Source organism: Lathyrus oleraceus, chromosome 1 (genome assembly GCF_024323335.1).
Source record: "Lathyrus oleraceus cultivar Zhongwan6 chromosome 1, CAAS_Psat_ZW6_1.0, whole genome shotgun sequence".
Lineage (NCBI taxonomy): Eukaryota > Viridiplantae > Streptophyta > Magnoliopsida > Fabales > Fabaceae > Lathyrus > Lathyrus oleraceus.
In genome coordinates, this window is record NC_066579.1 from 439086322 (window position 1) to 439106416 (window position 20095).

At 39.2% G+C, this 20095-nt stretch overlaps 2 protein-coding genes across 2 annotated transcripts in view; one reads left to right on the top strand and one right to left on the bottom strand.

The window, feature by feature from the left end:
- Positions 1-17887, top strand: part of LOC127080982 (uncharacterized protein YNL011C) — a 110314-nt gene extending 92427 nt beyond the window's left edge. The window contains exon 13 of the mRNA XM_051021278.1: positions 17860-17887. The gene's annotated coding sequence lies outside the window, so the exon portion shown is untranslated. The remainder of the gene's footprint in view (positions 1-17859) is intronic.
- A 160-nt stretch (positions 17888-18047) lies between these two features.
- LOC127081000 (zingipain-2) lies at positions 18048-19685 on the bottom strand. The gene is made up of 2 exons (XM_051021289.1): positions 18926-19685; positions 18048-18789 (listed from the first exon to the last, which is right to left on the bottom strand). Exons 1-2 carry the CDS (start codon positions 19404-19406, stop codon positions 18206-18208), a joined length of 1065 nt encoding a protein of 354 aa, XP_050877246.1. The 5' UTR covers positions 19407-19685; the 3' UTR covers positions 18048-18205.
- Between the last annotated feature and the right edge of the window lie 410 nt (positions 19686-20095).

Genomic DNA, 20095 nt, shown 5'->3' on the forward strand with positions numbered 1-20095 from the left:
TCATCAGCTTGCTCGCTAGGCGAGAGCTGTAGCGAAGGACTCGCTAGGCGAGCTGCCAGCGAACGTTGCAGCGAACGCGTCCAGACTTGGTGAAAAGCGCAGCCGGCACTCACTCGCTAGGCGAGCCATCAGTGAGATCCCAGCGAGGATTCCAGTAGCCAAACCTCTCAACCTCGCTGGAGCGAGGGTTGAAGCGTGCCCTTCGCTAGGCGAAGGTTTTGTTCGCTAGGCGAACATGACAGTCTGAGATAGGCTGTTTCTCTGGGCGCAGATGCCTCATGTGCCTCAATTAGACCCTCGCTAGGCGAGCCATTCTGCTCGCCTAGCGAGCATGACAGCCCAGTACAGCTCTATAAGTAGCAAGTGCCACTTTTTGGAGCCATACCTAGTTTTCCATACTTTTGCACTTTTTCTAGATATTTTTTACAGCATTGTTCTTAGAAGCTTTTGTGCCCTAAATTTCATTTCTCTTCATCTCTTAACCATCTTTTACAAAAAGAAGGTGGATTCCCATCCAATCTCGATTATTCGACTCGGATGTTGATCAACCTTCTTCCGAAACTTGCCGACCAAGCTACCATGAAAATGAGTAGCTAAGTCCTCCATTTGTCAAGGTTAGATGTAGATGATCATTAGCTTTGTGTGTAAATGTAAGGATCTTCATGTGTAAACTCTTTAATGGTGAATATATGATGAAAACTTTGTTCTTATTCAAAACTCTTTGTGTTGGTTTATGATCGAGAGATGTTTACCAACTCTTAACCTAGGTTTTCATCCAATCTTGTTTGTTAGCTAGAGATAGTAATGAATGATTTTGTTCACCATAAGGTTGAACCAAAAAGTTGTCATTTTGATAGGTTGTGTTAGAGATAAACAATCGATCAAAATGGGAAAACTCACAATGTGTGTTCGAGAGAAACACATTGGGAGGACTTTGTGAAATAATTTATCATCTAAAGGAGTTTATAAGATTGTTGACCGAACAAATACATGCAAAGTGATCGTTGAACCCTAACTTTGGCAATATTTCTCAAATATTCAAACCATAACTTTTACCGCATTTTATTACATTTTTATGCAAGATAACGTGACAACAACCAAAACCCTATTGTTAACTTAAGCTAAGATTAATACAACCATTGAACGGCGGTGATATCTTACAATCTCTGTGGATACGATAACAAAAACCCGACACTTAAAATTACAACTAACAAAATGGCGCCGTTGCCGGGGACTGTAAATTGATATTGCGAGCATCGCAATGGTTGCTTAATTTTTAGCTTTCGAATTTTTGACTTGTGCTTGTAATCTGTTTGGTTTAGTGTGCAGCTTACGTTTTATGCGAGGGCAAATCCCTGTGGACGAACTTCTTTTTGATCCCGAGATCGAAAGAACCGCAAGGAGGAACAATAGCAAAACGAGACGTAGGAGGCAACATGCTAGACAACGTCAAGAGCAAGGAGAAAGTTCTTCTACCACAAATCCACCACCATTCATACCTAACATGGAGCCACCACCACCACCTATTTCTACTCCATGCATAAACAGTCCAAGAAACACCGCTCAGTTTGCCAACCACACGGGAAGGCAAGCTGAGATGAAAACGGGAACTCTCAATTTATTATATGGAAGTCCATTCACCGGAATGGACCATGAAGATCCCTTTGCTTTTCTCACAAAATTTTATGAGATAGCATTGGCGGCCGGAGTGGATCAGGCTCAGGGGCTCCCGTTGTTCAGAAGATTATTTCCCCACGCTTTGCTCGGCAAAGCAAAAGATTGGTACTTAGACCAAACACCAGCCGTCATGATAGATTGGAACGTGTTAGAAGAGAAATTCATCGAAAGATTCTTCTCCCATAACCGGTTCATGGAATCCAAGACGGTCATCTTGGTGTTTGCACAAGGAATCAATGAATCCTTAAATGAAGCGTGGGAAAGATTCAAGTCCATGCTTCGGAAATGTAAAGGGCATGGATTTGATGAATTGACTCAAATCCATATCTTCAAAAATGGACTTCAACCAAATTGCAAGACGTTGTTGGATGCTACCTCGGGTGGCTCTTTATTGTCAAAAAGTGCCGAAGAAGCTACAAACATTATAAATCGAATGGCTCTAAATGATCTTCAAAGTCTAAGTCGAGGCAACTCTTTGAAGAAGCCGGGAGTGCTTGAGCTAGGGACGAACGATGCCATCCTTGCCCAAAATAAGTTCATCTCACAACAAGTGGAACTCTTAACGCAACAAATTAAAGAGTTGAGAGAACCGTCTAAAGCTAAACAAATAGCTTGTTGTGAGTTTTGTAAAGGTGAGCATGACACCGGATTCTGTCCACCTCCGGGATTCGAAGATGTAAACTACATGGCAAACCAAAGGGACTACCAACCGAAACAACAACAACAACAACCTTATCAACCGCACCCTCAAAATCAACAACAACATTACCAAGGGAACCAAGGGTTCCAACCTAGGAGTAACTATTACCATAACCAAGGTTATGGAGGTGGTTCTTCTAGCCGTCAAAACCCTCCCCAAAATCCTTATCAACCTCAACAACCGCCGGTCGTAACTTCTAAATTGGAAGAGACATTGACGCAATTCATGCAAATGTCAATGGCTAACCAAAAGAGCAATGACGCGGCCATAAAAAATCTCGAGACTCAAGTTGGGCAACTTGCTAAGCAACTCGCGGAACAACAAACCGGTCCTTCCTTTTCGGCAAACACGCAAACAAATCCTAATGCACATTGTAAGGCGATCATGACGAGAAGTGGGAGGGAGTTGAGTAGTGAGAATAAAAAAAGAGATGAGAAAGAAAAGGAGGAGGAAATAGTGGAGGAAAATATTGATGGTGAAGTGGGGGAGTGGAGTAAGGAGGAAGAAGTTGAAAATAACGAAAAGAATGGTGAAGTTGAAAAGAAAAAAAGTGTGGAGATTGAGAAAAATACGATTGATGAAGTAAGGGGGGAGGAAGTGAAAAAGCCTAGATGGAGGAGTGCTAGAGTTGCAAAGGGAAAGGAGGTAGTGAGCACTACTCCAATCCAAAACCTACCTTATCCTCATTCCCCGTCCAAAAGAGAGAATGAACGGCATTACGCCCGGTTCATGGATATTTTTAAACAATTACAAATAAACATTCCGTTTGCCGAAGCCTTGGAGTAAATGCCCAAGTATGCCAAGTTCATGAAGGACATACTTACAAAAAAGCGGAGGTATACGGAACCGAAGACCATCGTCCTTGATGCGAGCTGTAGTGCCATTATTCAAAGGACGCTTCCAAAAAAAGAGGTTGATCCGGGAAGAGTTACTTTGCCAGTTAAAATTGGAGATATCTATGTCGGGAAGGGACTAATTGACTTGGGGTCGAGCATTAATCTTATACCTTTGTCTATTATAAAGAGGCTTGGCAACATCGAAATTAAGTCCATCCGAATGACGTTGCAATTGGCGGATAAGTCGACAACCCATCCTCATGGGGTAGCCCAAGATGTTTTGGTTAAAGTCGACAAATTCTTTTTCCCGGTCGATTTTATTGTTATTGATATGGAGGAAGATGATGATGCTCCGCTCATCTTGGGCCGACCATTCATGAAGACCGCGCGAATGATGATAGATGTTGATGACGGTTTAATGAAGGTCAGAGTCCAAAATGAGGAAGTAACGTTCGATCTATTCGAAGCAATGAAGCACTCAAAAGATAGAAATGATAGCTTTCACATCGATGTGACCGAAGACGCTATTTTGGAAGTTTCAAAGCATATTCATGAGATATCTCCTATGGAGTTAGCTCTTGACGACTCATTGGAGGTTTTCACCGTTGAAGAAGAGCTAGCTCTTGAGGAATGCTTAAAGGAACTTGATAATTTAGACGACCTACAACCGTGGGAAGTAGAGGAAGAAGACTTGAAGAAGGAGGTTATTGACGAAAAAGCGCCTATTGAATTGAAAATACTACCCTCTACTTTGAAATATGTATTCCTAGAAGTGGCTGAAAAGATTGTAAGTAGATACTTTTTTCAACAATATTTATTTTAGTTAAATCAATTTTGTAAAGATAAAATTTTATATGTGTTATAGAATGTACCAGTTGAACAATCCAAAGTCGGTTTCTTTATTCCACAATGTCTTCGGGACATATTGGTAGAAGTGATTGGAATAGAGGAGCATTAAGAAACAAATATTTGATATTGTCTCTAGAGATATTGCAAATGGATGGACTAAGCATGATGTATTAGCTTAATCTAAATATATGTAATTTATATATATTTCTTAAGATAATGTTGTTGTTATTAACTTATCATAGTTTAAAATTTGTTGTAATTATATGAGTTTAGCGGCATATCACAATTCTCACAAGAATATATAAATGACATTCGATCACGTTGGACAATGTCTTCTTATCTTGTTATGAACCCTAACAACAATAGTTTTTCTTCCTTGTTATAAGTTTAATTTATATATAACAAGTTTAATTTATATATATACATGGTATGTATGAAATTCTTATTTATATATATACAGTGTTTGGTTCAGGTGTTTCCATGTGTAAGTGGTTTTCTCCCTTACGTACTTTCTTTACTAATATTCACACCATATGCACCCCTTCTTGTTAACGAGGCTCTGATACCACATTGTCCGGGAGCCTCACATATCATGAAACTCAGTCTCCACTGAATCGTCATTAAACAGCCAACCATAGGCATAACACAGACTATCAATTAAAACTGATATTCCATAACAGTGAGGACCGTAGCATGGATCGAAGGTCAGATGTTTTCTGATACACAAGATCCTCAGTTGAGGCAGGTGTAGAGCATACTTGCATCTATGTGGGGGATTATGATATGAATATAGTAACTAAAGCTTTTAGGGAGAAAGAGAGGATATTTAGAACATAGTTGTTCTTGAACACACAAAGAGTTTTTATTTATGATTGCTTGATGAAAATAGCTTACAAGAGCCCTCCTTTTATAGGCAAGGAGGAGCATAAAAGACAAAAGCAATACTATTACAAGCATGGCATTATAGAAATGCCTTTTTCTAAAAGTCCGACACCCTTATCTCTAAAGCATACATAATAGAGTTACTTTTACACAAAAAGACGAGAAAATACTATTCATAAGCATGCTAATGGCCCATAAGGGACACTTGTCACCTAGTCTTTGAAAATGGGTTCATGAGATGGGGACATGTTCTGATCGGATAAGTTCTCATCAGAAAAACAATCTCCATAACGTGATGACTCATGTTGCCAGATGTCATCCATCATGTAAGTGTGATCCATCAATTTTCTATTAGCTTCTTCCACTTGTCCTTCTGAGAATTCAGCTTCCATTGGCGAGTCTGGATTCTGTTGTATGGCTTGAGTTGAGCTTTCTCCAACTTCTGGTCTTCTGAACTTTCCATGACTTATACAAGTTGTATTATCATCAAAGTTCTTTGGGTCATAAAGATTGATACAGTTGACATATTCCATTAATTCCCTTGTGATTTTTAGACTGGGAGGATAATCATCGATTGTTTCCCATAAGTGGACATAACTCTTACAATTAAGCAACTTTGTTTCTGGATCTGTCTGATAAGGCCTGTGTAGAAAGAAAACAGACTTGAGCTTGTTAATAGCTTCTAAGGCTAATCTTCTCTCTTTGACCTCGTCTATGACTGGTTTTAATTGATTCCTCCACCATTGCAATGGAGAATACCATTCAAGAGTAGTCCAAATCAAGGACTTGTGATTTTTGGGATCCATCAGGTGTTGATACATGGCTTCAGTGGGAATAAGAACGGGCATATAATACAATACTGTGGCACACCAGATATACCATAAATGGTTTTTTGTGAATTTGGCATTTGGGTTTATTAAAATTGGTAGGAGGAAAGGTGTGTCAGGGAAATAAGGAGTATGATCAGGGAGTTTATTCCTTATGATTTTTGTCATGTAATAGAAGAGATTGTTCCTGGCATATTGTTTGAGCTGAGATGGTGAAGAGGAGACTGTTATTCCTGGAGGGAGAGTTTTGGTTGTGGATGCATGATCTGGCAGTGGTTTGACCATAAGAATCAAAGGGAAAGTGTGTTTGGCTGTGATAATCTGGATAGGTTTCATAGGTCGGGATAGTAGATCCGGAATCACATTTTGGGTCCCTTTGATGTGTTTTACCGAGAAATCATATCTGGAAAACCAATCTTTGAGGCGAAGGGTTTGAGGATCCGGTGGCATCTTATTTTTAAATTCAAGGATTTTGGGAAAAGATGAATTATCCATCTGTACTTCAAACTGGTAGCCTCTTAGATGGAAGTCAAACTTTTGAATTCCCATTTTTACGGCAAGAGCTTCTTTGTAAGTAGTGTGATAGTGTTTTTCAGCTTCTTTAAATTGGCCACTGGCATGACCACAGTAGTATCTTTTCCCTTCAAGTTCCTCTATCAAAACTGCTCCCCAATAGTGATCACTAGCATCAGTCTGCAGGATTCTTTTCTCATTTCCAGGGATTTTTAGGGCAGGTGGAGTTTGTGCGATCTTCTTCAAGGCTTTTACTGCTTCGGTTTGCATTGTTCCCCACGGTGGGGGGTTTTTCTTTAACATTTGTGATAGAGGGCTTGTGTATTTCGCCAGTCTTGGAAGGAAATCTCTGATATAATTAATTATACCAAGAAATTGTTGGATTTGTTTGACAGTGAGGTTTTCATCAGGAAAGTTTAACAGTTCTTGGGCAATATGGGGTTGAGGTTGGTATTTCCCTTGGGAGAAATGCATCCCTAAAAAGTCAATCTCTGTTTGGCCCAATTGACTTTTCCTTTCAGAGAGCATAATTCCATGTTGTTGGGCTATTTGAAGAAATCGGCCCAATAGTTGTTTATGGGTCTTTTCATCTTTTGAGAACAATAGCACATCATCAATATAGATGAGGATACTATTGAGAATGGGTTCAAAAATTCTTGTCATGGCCTTTTGGAAGAGTGACGGCGCAACTTTAAGCCCAAATGGTAACACAGTCCATTGGTACTGGGCGTTGGGAATGCAAAATGCTGTTTTGTAACGATCCTCTGGATTGATACCCAATTGCCAAAATCCTGACTTAAGATCGAACTTAGAATAGATTTGGGCATCTTTGATGAAAACATTTAAGGACGAGGCCTTCGGAATGGGGAATTTATCATCTTTGAGAAAATAATTTAGAGGTTTGTAATCAATTACTAGCCTCTTTTTCCCTCTTAACTTTTCAGATCTTTTCTCCACATAAAATGCTTGACAAGCCCATTCTGATTTGGTGGGCTCTATCAGACCTTGCTTGAGCAACTGGTGGCATTCCTCCCTTGCCAATGAATAATCTGATGGACTCATTCCTGGATGAGTGGCCTTGGTTGGGTTAATATCTTCATTTAGCTTAAAAGGAAGTTGAACAAAAAAGTCCTTATTTTTCCATAGGGGTTTCGGATGGCGGAATTCTTCATGGCTGTCTGCGCAGAGTTTGAGTAGGTTGGTCTTGATTTCTTCATAACCAGCAGGGATCTTAGACAAGGAATATAGTTTCATTATTCCGGAATAAGGCTTGAATTCTCTTTTGAACTTGATTCCTGTGGGGAGAATTTGAAGCCTGTTTGCAGCTGAATAGACATCCATTCCTACTACAATATCTTTGTTTGGAAGATTACTGCCAATGACCCTGGTCCAGACGATGCAGTCGGGGAAGAATTTTATTCCTATTTTCTCCTTGGTCATTAGATCCGTCTTGAAAACTTTCCCATCTGTTGCTGCAAAGTATGCGGCATGTGTTACCCATGATTCTGCTGGGAGAATGCTAGGGTTCATCATTGTAATCTGGGCCCCAGTGTCCATGTAAGCTATAACTTTCTTTGGACGTGAAAACTTCGTCGCAAGGACATGAACTTCAACACAAGGGAGAGGTGGAGTAAGAAGAGAACTTCCTATTTCTTTGAAGGAGTAAACAGGGAGATATCTGCCATCTTCTAACTCCGAAGATGATGATTCATCAGACGAAGAGTCTTGGAGGGCAAAAATTGTTTCTTCGTCAGCAGAGCTTTGCTCAGAATACAATGATTCTAAGTCTCCTTCTAAAGGTTGAAGAGAGTTAATCAGTTTTGCGGCTTTATGAGTATTATTAGGACATTCTTTAGAGAAATGTCCCTTCTTTCCACAAATAAAGCATCTCTCATTTTTCCCTTTTCCTCTAAAAGGTTTTCTTCTGAAGAACTTCATATTCTTCCTTTTCTTTCCCTTGAAGGTCCTATGAGACTTGGTGTATTTTTGTCTTTGGTGTTTCTTTTTTGTTGTACAACTGCACCTTTTGTCTTTACATTTAATCTCCAGGTAGGGTTTTCTACATGCGTGTGTGAATTTTGACTTTTGTTCTATAACTTCAGAAAATTGGTGATGAAAACTGCAAAGCTTTTCAAGTGCTTCTAGTGTCACCTGGTGAATTTGTCCAAGACTCATGGTTTGGATATCTCTTTGAGTTGTGGCTAACATTCTATGGATTTCTGGTTGGAGCTCTTGTGGTAGAGAGGAGACATAGGTATTCTTGAGACTAGGGTCATTATATCCATTAAGGACATAATATCTCTGTGCCATTCTGTGATAGTGTCTGTCAAGATCCTTTGTTTTGAGGGAACAACACTTCATCTCAAAGAATTCTTGTTTGTTCTTCCTATCAAACATCTCCATATCACCGATAAATTCACGGTGAAGCACACCAAGAACATTAGCTGTAGTTTCTAAACGGTGTAACTCATCTTGTTTGAAGGTTCCAAGATTGTGATACCATTCTTTCATTGTGCCTGTCATCCTACAGCAAAATTCTTCAATGATCTTATAGCTATCTGCACTTGTTTTCATCATCTGGGTGTCAAGCCAAGCTCCAAATTCAAGTAGTCTTTTCCTCCAGCGACTGGGTGGAATGTCATCAAAGGTGAACCAGGGACCGCCATTTGGTTTAATCCTTTCAGGGATCAGAGTTTCTTCAGGGGACTCTTCTTCAAAAAAGGAATCTTCCTCTTTTATATTTGCCATGAAGAGTCTTGGGATATAGTTGTCTTCAGATTCTGATTTTGAGGAAACAGATTCTGGTGTTTCATCAGTAGATGTTTCCTGATCAGAGTTATTGTCACTATCTGTCGAGGACTCATCTTCCTTGTGTGCCGATGTTTCAGCAAGGTGGTGATTTTTCTGGGAAGATTCGTACTTTCTGGTGATCGCCATGGCTTGGAAACCTTTATCTAGAGTTTCTTCTTCCTTTTGGATTTTTGGAGGAGGTGTTTCAGGGATATCCTGAGAGTCTGAGGATGAGGCGCTTAGGCAGGAAGCTTTGCCTTTTGTCTTGGAGGTCGAGGGAGTTGAAGTTCTAGTAGATTTTGGCCTGTAAGCTGTAGGTATGTATCTAGCCTGCTCTGGTGGTGATGAAGCATAGGTAGGGTAGAAAGGAGAAAGCCTTTCTGGTTGTTTAAAATATGTAGGAAAAACAGGAGGGTCAAAGAAAGAGTTTTCAACGGGCTTGGGCTTTCTTTCATGAGAGGCTCTTAAGAAATCATCTATCTCTTTTACTTGGCCTTGTAGATTTCTGATCTCTCTTTCCTTTTGGTCAAAGGTTTTGCCAAAAGTTCTTTCTTCTAACATCTGCCGCAAATCACGATCCAGTTGAGATACTTGGGCTTTTAAGCTCCTGTAGTGCTTCTGCATTTTTTGGGATAAAACCTTGAGATTATCATCTGTCTCATCAATTTTCTCAGCAATCTTATCTACCCTTTTGTCAAGGCTCTGGAGAATCTCATTTTGAGAAACCATGTTTTCAGATTGCCAGTTTAGCACTTCTTCAGCTTGGGTTAAAGGCTTAAGTTTCCCATCGGGCTGGACTTCACTGGGATGAATGAAGGGTTTAGATGTTCTGCCTGTGATTGGATCCATTTTCCTTTCCAGGGAAGGAAATTGTCGTTCGTACTCTGGAGTTGCAGCTGAGTACATAAAACAAGGAATTGGTTGGACGACAGTTGGAGGATGTAGTGGCTTACAATGGTCTGTTGGTGACCATGTAACAAGGGTTGGATCATCAGGTGGTAACAATCCTTCTTTCCTGAGGATTTTTAGTCCTTCTTCGTAGATAGAGAGGGGTTTCTTTTTCCCATGGATTCCTACCCATGGACCATTGTCTGGATCAAATCTTCTTTGAGGAGGTGGAGAGGGTTTACACCTCCCCTTTTTATTTGTTTTGGGAAGAATGATATCTCGGTCAATATCATTGTCGTGCATCCAGCAGTCACAATCTGAGTCACATCTGGTAGGATCAACATCCCAGATGAAGTGGCCATCTATTTTATCAGTGTAGATGGGTTTTCCTTCTGATGTAACAGCATGGACAGGACACCAGTCTTCTTTTAAAACTGGTTGGATCATCATTGTCTGGAAGATTGGAGATATTGAAGTCGACCCTTCGTCTGGCTTTTTGAAAATCGTCTTGACCCTCTTGTCAATAGATCTTCTGAAAGTAGCCTCTTGGGATTGGATAGGCCTTCTATCAACATGAAGTCTCTCGTAGTTGGTTATCCATTCAAGTGGAATTAGTTGAGTTAACTCTTCCCTTGTAATTCTTCTCGGAATTTGAACTATAGAGGGTATGTCTTCTTCTCTATTGGTGACAACCAATAGTGAATCAGAGGAGCAACCTGAGAGAGGAAGATCTATCGAGTGATTCTGTAAGCGGTATATTATCTGGTGATGGAGAGTGGCTGACATAGCTTCTGGTACTTGGTCAGTTCCAGTGATTTGAACCTGTACTTTAAGTCTCGTGGATAGAGTATTATCACTGAGACTCATGTTATAATTAGGAAAAATGGTGAGGACGACACTTCCTGCATGCAGCGTGGTGAGAACAGTTCCTAACACAGCTATGGAATATTAGTAAAGAAGGGGTGCATATGGTGGGAATCTCCAAATCTACGTACTGCTCCTGGTTCGTAGCTCTTAAGCTACATTGGTCTAGTCTAGACGACTGGACATATTCTTTCATATGAGGGCGGTTTGAAGAGATAAGATTTCGGATGGATCTGGTAACACTTCTTTGTCTTTTGAAGATGTTGTACGGACTTAATAGAGGAGGTATTGTTTCGGAAATTTGAGCATCTTCTGGAACATGAGAATACTCAATAAGGTTTTCTATTTTATGAGAATTTATCTTTTTACAGAGTTTAGGGAGAGATAAGGAAGAAGTAGTAGTAATAGGTTGAGTGTTTGGTTCAGGTGTTTCCATGTGTAAGTGGTTTTCTCCCTTACTTACTTTCTTTACTAATATTCACACCATATGCACCCCTTCTTTACTAATATTCCATAGCTGTGTTAGGAACTGTTCTCACCACGCTGCATGCAGGAAGTGTCGTCCTCACCATTTTTCCTAATTATAACGTGAGTCTCAGTGATAATACTCTATCCACGAGACTTAAAGTACAGGTTCAAATCACTGGAACTGACCAAGTACCAGAAGCTATGTCAGCCACTCTCCATCACCAGATAATATACCGCTTACAGAATCACTCGATAGATCTTCCTCTCTCAGGTTGCTCCTCTGATTCACTATTGGTTGTCACCAATAGAGAAGAAGACATACCCTCTATAGTTCAAATTCCGAGAAGAATTACAAGGGAAGAGTTAACTCAACTAATTCCACTTGAATGGATAACCAACTACGAGAGACTTCATGTTGATAGAAGGCCTATCCAATCCCAAGAGGCTACTTTCAGAAGATCTATTGACAAGAGGGTCAAGACGATTTTCAAAAAGCCAGACGAAGGGTCGACTTCAATATCTCCAATCTTCCAGACAATGATGATCCAACCAGTTTTAAAAGAAGACTGGTGTCCTGTCCATGCTGTTACATCAGAAGGAAAACCCATCTACACTGATAAAATAGATGGCCACTTCATCTGGGATGTTGATCCTACCAGATGTGACTCAGATTGTGACTGCTGGATGCACGACAATGATATTGACCGAGATATCATTCTTCCCAAAACAAATAAAAAGGGGAGGTGTAAACCCTCTCCACCTCCTCAAAGAAGATTTGATCCAGACAATGGTCCATGGTTAGGAATCCATGGGAAAAAGAAACCCCTCTCTATCTACGAAGAAGGACTAAAAATCCTCAGGAAAGAAGGATTGTTACCACCTGATGATCCAACCCTTGTTACATGGTCACCAACAGACCATTGTAAGCCACTACATCCTCCAACTGTCGTCCAACCAATTCCTTGTTTTATGTACTCAGCTGCAACTCCAGAGTACGAACGACAATTTCCTTCCCTGGAAAGGAAAATGGATCCAATCACAGGCAGAACATCTAAACCCTTCATTCATCCCAGTGAAGTCCAGCCCGATGGGAAACTTAAGCCTTTAACCCAAGCTGAAGAAGTGCTAAACTGGCAATCTGAAAACATGGTTTCTCAAAATGAGATTCTCCAGAGCCTTGACAAAAGGGTAGATAAGATTGCTGAGAAAATTGATGAGACAGATGATAATCTCAAGGTTTTATCCCAAAAAATGCAGAAGCACTACAGGAGCTTAAAAGCCCAAGTATCTCAACTAGATCGTGATTTGCGGCAGATGTTAGAAGAAAGAACTTTTGGCAAAACCTTTGACCAAAAGGAAAGAGAGATCAGAAATCTACAAGGCCAAGTAAAAGAGATAGATGATTTCTTAAGAGCCTCTCATGAAAGAAAGCCCAAGCCCGTTGAAAACTCTTTCTTTGACCCTCCTGTTTTTCCTACATATTTTAAACAACCAGAAAGGCTTTCTCCTTTCTACCCTACCTATGCTTCATCACCACCAGAGCAGGCTAGATACATACCTACAGCTTACAGGCCAAAATCTACTAGAACTTCAACTCCCTCGACCTCCAAGACAAAAGGCAAAGCTTCCTGCCTAAGCGCCTCATCCTCAGACTCTCAGGATATCCCTGAAACACCTCCTCCAAAAATCCAAAAGGAAGAAGAAACTCTAGATAAAGGTTTCCAAGCCATGGCGATCACCAGAAAGTACGAATCTTCCCAGAAAAATCACCACCTTGCTGAAACATCGGCACACAAGGAAGATGAGTCCTCGACAGATAGTGACAATAACTCTGATCAGGAAACATCTACTGATGAAACACCAGAATCTGTTTCCTCAAAATCAGAATCTGAAGACAACTATATCCCAAGACTCTTCATGGCAAATATAAAAGAGGAAGATTCCTTTTTTGAAGAAGAGTCCCCTGAAGAAACTCTGATCCCTGAAAGGATTAAACCAAATGGCGGTCCCTGGTTCACCTTTGATGACATTCCATCCAGTCGCTGGAGGAAAAGACTACTTGAATTTGGAGCTTGGCTTGACACCCAGATGATGAAAACAAGTGCAGATAGCTATAAGATCATTGAAGAATTTTGCTGTAGGATGACAGGCACAATGAAAGAATGGTATCACAATCTTGGAACCTTCAAACAAGATGAGTTACACCGTTTAGAAACTACAGCTAATGTTCTTGGTGTGCTTCACCGTGAATTTATCGGTGATATGGAGATGTTTGATAGGAAGAACAAACAAGAATTCTTTGAGATGAAGTGTTGTTCCCTCAAAACAAAGGATCTTGACAGACACTATCACAGAATGGCACAGAGATATTATGTCCTTAATGGATATAATGACCCTAGTCTCAAGAATACCTATGTCTCCTCTCTACCACAAGAGCTCCAACCAGAAATCCATAGAATGTTAGCCACAACTCAAAGAGATATCCAAACCATGAGTCTTGGACAAATTCACCAGGTGACACTAGAAGCACTTGAAAAGCTTTGCAGTTTTCATCACCAATTTTCTGAAGTTATAGAACAAAAGTCAAAATTCACACACGCGTGTAGAAAACCCTACCTGGAGATTAAATGTAAAGACAAAAGGTGCAGTTGTACAACAAAAAAGAAACACCAAAGACAAAAATACACCAAGTCTCATAGGACCTTCAAGGGAAAGAAAAGGAAGAATATGAAGTTCTTCAGAAGAAAACCTTTTAGAGGAAAAGGGAAAAATGAGAGATGCTTTATTTGTGGAAAGAAGGGACATTTCTCTAAAGAATGTCCTAATAATACTCATAAAGCCGCAAAACTGATTAACTCTCTTCAACCTTTAGAAGGAGACTTAGAATCATTGTATTCTGAGCAAAGCTCTGCTGACGAAGAAACAATTTTTGCCCTCCAAGACTCTTCGTCTGATGAATCATCATCTTCGGAGTTAGAAGATGGCAGATATCTCCCTGTTTACTCCTTCAAAGAAATAGGAAGTTCTCTTCTTACTCCACCTCTCCCTTGTGTTGAAGTTCATGTCCTTGCGACGAAGTTTTCACGTCCAAAGAAAGTTATAGCTTACATGGACACTGGGGCCCAGATTACAATGATGAACCCTAGCATTCTCCCAGCAGAATCATGGGTAACACATGCCGCATACTTTGTAGCAGCAGATGGGAAAGTTTTCAAGACAGATCTAATGACCAAGGAGAAAATAGGAATAAAATTCTTCCCCGACTGCATCGTCTGGACCAGAGTCATTGGCAGTAATCTTCCAAACAAAGATATTGTAGTAGGAATGGATGTCTATTCAGCAGCAAACAGGCTTCAAATTCTCCCCACAGGAATCAAGTTCAAAAGAGAATTCAAGCCTTATTCCGGAATAATGAAACTATATTCCTTGTCTAAGATCCCTGCTGGTTATGAAGAAATCAAGACCAACCTACTCAAACTCTGCGCAGACAGCCATGAAGAATTCCGCCATCCGAAACCCCTATGGAAAAATAAGGACTTTTTTGTTCAACTTCCTTTTAAGCTAAATGAAGATATTAACCCAACCAAGGCCACTCATCCAGGAATGAGTCCATCAGATTATTCATTGGCAAGGGAGGAATGCCACCAGTTGCTCAAGCAAGGTCTGATAGAGCCCACCAAATCAGAATGGGCTTGTCAAGCATTTTATGTGGAGAAAAGATCTGAAAAGTTAAGAGGGAAAAAGAGGCTAGTAATTGATTACAAACCTCTAAATTATTTTCTCAAAGATGATAAATTCCCCATTCCGAAGGCCTCGTCCTTAAATGTTTTCATCAAAGATGCCCAAATCTATTCTAAGTTCGATCTTAAGTCAGGATTTTGGCAATTGGGTATCAATCCAGAGGATCGTTGCAAAACAGCATTTTGCATTCCCAACGCCCAGTACCAATGGACTGTGTTACCATTTGGGCTTAAAGTTGCGCCGTCACTCTTCCAAAAGGCCATGACAAGAATTTTTGAACCCATTCTCAATAGTATCCTCATCTATATTGATGATGTGCTATTGTTCTCAAAAGATGAAAAGACCCATAAACAACTATTGGGCCGATTTCTTCAAATAGCCCAACAACATGGAATTATGCTCTCTGAAAGGAAAAGTCAATTAGGCCAAACAGAGATTGACTTTTTAGGGATGCATTTCTCCCAAGGGAAATACCAACCTCAACCCCATATTGCCCAAGAACTGTTAAACTTTCCTGATGAAAACCTCACTGTCAAACAAATCCAACAATTTCTTGGTATAATTAATTATATCAGAGATTTCCTTCCAAGACTGGCGAAATACACAAGCCCTCTATCACAAATGTTAAAGAAAAACCCCCCACCGTGGGGAACAATGCAAACCGAAGCAGTAAAAGCCTTGAAGAAGATCGCACAAACTCCACCTGCTCTAAAAATCCCTGGAAATGGGAAAAGAATCCTGCAGACTGATGCTAGTGATCACTATTGGGGAGCAGTTTTGATAGAGGAACTTGAAGGGAAAAGATACTACTGTGGTCATGCCAGTGGCCAATTTAAAGAAGCTGAAAAACACTATCACACTACTTACAAAGAAGCTCTTGCCGTAAAAATGGGAATTCAAAAGTTTGACTTCCATCTAAGAGGCTACCAGTTTGAAGTACAGATGGATAATTCATCTTTTCCCAAAATCCTTGAATTTAAAAATAAGATGCCACCGGATCCTCAAACCCTTCGCCTCAAAGATTGGTTTTCCAGATATGATTTCTCGGTAAAACACATCAAAGGGACCCAAAATGTGATTCCGGATCTACTATCCCGACCTATGAAACCTATCCAGATTATCACAGCCAAACACACTTTCCCTTTGATTCTTATGGTCAAACCACTGCCAGATCATGCATCCACAACCAAAACTCTCCCTCCAGGAATAACAGTCTCCTCTTCACCATCTCAGCTCAAACAATATGCCAGGAACAATCTCTTCTATTACATGACAAAAATCATAAGGAATAAACTCCCTGATCATACTCCTTATTTCCCTGACACACCTTTCCTCCTACCAATTTTAATAAACCCAAATGCCAAATTCACAAAAAACCATTTATGGTATATCTGGTGTGCCACAGTATTGTATTATATGCCCGTTCTTATTCCCACTGAAGCCATGTATCAACACCTGATGGATCCCAAAAATCACAAGTCCTTGATTTGGACTACTCTTGAATGGTATTCTCCATTGCAATGGTGGAGGAATCAATTAAAACCAGTCATAGACGAGGTCAAAGAGAGAAGATTAGCCTTAGAAGCTATTAACAAGCTCAAGTCTGTTTTCTTTCTACACAGGCCTTATCAGACAGATCCAGAAACAAAGTTGCTTAATTGTAAGAGTTATGTCCACTTATGGGAAACAATCGATGATTATCCTCCCAGTCTAAAAATCACAAGGGAATTAATGGAATATGTCAACTGTATCAATCTTTATGACCCAAAGAACTTTGATGATAATACAACTTGTATAAGTCATGGAAAGTTCAGAAGACCAGAAGTTGGAGAAAGCTCAACTCAAGCCATACAACAGAATCCAGACTCGCCAATGGAAGCTGAATTCTCAGAAGGACAAGTGGAAGAAGCTAATAGAAAATTGATGGATCACACTTACATGATGGATGACATCTGGCAACATGAGTCATCACGTTATGGAGATTGTTTTTCTGATGAGAACTTATCCGATCAGAACATGTCCCCATCTCATGAACCCATTTTCAAAGACTAGGTGACAAGTGTCCCTTATGGGCCATTAGCATGCTTATGAATAGTATTTTCTCGTCTTTTTGTGTAAAAGTAACTCTATTATGTATGCTTTAGAGATAAGGGTGTCGGACTTTTAGAAAAAGGCATTTCTATAATGCCATGCTTGTAATAGTATTGCTTTTGTCTTTTATGCTCCTCCTTGCCTATAAAAGGAGGGCTCTTGTAAGCTATTTTCATCAAGCAATCATAAATAAAAACTCTTTGTGTGTTCAAGAAAAACTATGTTCTAAATATTCTCTTTTTCTCCCTAAAAGCTTTAGTTACTATATTCATATCATAATCCCCCACATAGATGCAAGTATGCTCTACACCTGCCTCAACTGAGGATCTTGTGTATCAGAAAACATCTGACCTTCGATCCATGCTACGGTCCTCACTGTTATGGAATATCAGTTTTAATTGATAGTCTGTGTTATGCCTATGGTTGGCTGTTTAATGACGATTCAGTGGAGACTGAGTTTCATGATATGTGAGGCTCCCGGACAGTGTGGTATCAGAGCCTCGTTAACAAGAAGGGGTGCATATGGTGTGAATATTAGTAAAGAAAGTAAGTAAGGGAGAAAACCACTTACACATGGAAACACCTGAACCAAACACTCAACCTATTACTACTACTTCTTCCTTATCTCTCCCTAAACTCTGTAAAAAGATAAATTCTCATAAAATAGAAAACCTTATTGAGTATTCTCATGTTCCATCAAAATTTTATACCGACCATAAATTGGGAATTTTAGGTGAATTCGTCTATTTATTCCTCCCACCAAAATTCAGAGTTAGAGACTGGTGTAACAATGAACGGTTCTCTTATTTCTGTGAAAAAAATTGATTTTGTTGAAAGATAAACAAAGACATGTCAAAGTGCCGTTGTATTATAAGAATAGAGAACAAAACAATCTCTAATGTATATCCAATATAATAATGATAATGTTTCTTTGATTGATATATATATAAGCTGAATTTCATCACAATAGAAGCACACACATACACGAAGAAGGGAAAAGCTTCAGAAAAAGGAAAACATAGACAAAGTAGGACAGTTATAGTTACTTATAGCAACACAACAAGAACTATTTAAAAGTACTATATAGTGGGATAAGAAGCATGTGCAGCAATGCCACATTGACCTCGAGGTTCACCATTTTCCCTCAACACCCTCATGTAGCCTCCTTCACCCCAATCTTTACCCCATTGATTCTTAATCAACCAATACTTTGTTCCATCTTCCGTTACTCCATAACCAACCGCTGTAACTGCATGGTTCAAGGGTGTTCGACATGTTCCTGAATATACCCCTTCCCTGTATGACTGAAATTCATCACCGATACCGATCCCAACTGATACTGGTTGTTGTGCTACAGCTTGTAGTAGTTGCTGTTCATCATTAGCAGGTACATCTACGAAACTAGTTATTTGAGCTGCGGTTGTCCTCTGATCATTTATTTGGCAGGTTTGACGAACTTCTTGGTATGGATAATCCGCTTCACTAACGATACCGTTGGTTTGTATTATAGATTTGAAGGCATTATCCATATCACCTCCTTTACACCCTCGGCTCTGTTGATCACAGTCAAGCAATTGTTGCTCAGACAATGAGATCAACTTACCGGTTTTGATTTGCGTAATACCTTCTACAGCTGCCGCAGCTGAGAATGCCCAGCAGCATCCTGCAACACATATATTTAATAATCTGAAGAAAGATGTGTTCGTCCGAAAACGACATTGACACTAATAAATATATTTAATTCATTCGTTGATCTTTGAAAACTCTACATAATTGAAAATAATTTTTATTTAACTTACCACATCTGCCTTGGTTCTTAACATCAGTGACGGCTCCTTGTTCTCTCCAGTCAAAATTTGTTGGAACATCACCATTAACATCGAACAGTACTGCATTTGACCCCAACTTGGAGGAAGACAGTTGGTTTGGAATCTTAATTCCAGTATGTGAAGCAATAAACTCTTCACTAGTTAAATCAGAATATGGATTTAAGCCAAGCTTGTAACTCTTGTTACCAGCACTGTTAAATTTCTCTATATATTCTAAATTCTCTTTGAATATTTCAAAGCGTTTTTTCATTTCGAAACTATCTGTGTATGTGCGACCATGTTTCGTCATCCATTGCTGATGTTTTTCAACAATAGATGATTCATACAATGTTCGAGACATGGCTGTGTAAGCACATGCCCACAAGATCATCATACAAACAACAATAGGAAACTTCATGTTTGAGTAGTTTGATATTGAAGAGAATGTTTTGTGAATGAAGAGAAGTAACATTAGATACAACTATTTATAGAATTTAAAATCCACTTTCCCACGTAACAAGAGGGAAATTGCGTTAGTCAAATAAAGGAAATATGGTATAACAGACAAAAAAAAAAAAAAAAAAGAAGGAAATGTTGTTCCTGGCGAAAATCTCGTGTAATACGTTGGTTAGTTTAAGGTTGACTTGTAAACTCATATATCACTTCCTCTTAGTATGATTCAGCCAATAAATATACTTTCCCTATAGCACAACGTATAAAATAATACAAATATATGATGTTATTGAAGTAATAATGTAAAACTTTCTACAGCTAATCATTAATTTCATTTCTGTATCATATTTTTTTTACTCAATTTCTCTAGTATTTAAAAACTAACAATTTTTTTTTAATCTTTTTACAACTAAGTATCATTCAAATATGTGCTATTAATTAAAAATAAAATAATTTTTAGAGATGAGACAAAAAATTTAATTATTTTTCTTTTGCAAATTTAAAGATGTTCGTTTCATATCATGTAACACCATTTTGGAAATTTTTTAATGCATTATATATATTACTTAAATAGCATATGAAAATACTTAAATGCTTTCAAATCATATGAAGATGCATCTCTCGACGTATCCAATTCTAAATTAACGTTAAAGTATCCTGAAGATGCATTTTCAAACTTATTTCAGGGATGCATCTCCGGAATGTATT

Bases quoted from the DNA above. Each gene is read 5' to 3' on its own strand.
- LOC127081000 (XM_051021289.1), bottom strand. From the start codon at position 19,406: ATGTTACTTCTCTTCATTCACAAAACATTCTCTTCAATATCAAACTAC. The intron at 18,790-18,925 runs GTAAGTTAAATA...TATGTGTTGCAG, and splicing joins TAAGAACCAAGGCAGATGTG to GATGCTGCTGGGCATTCTCA.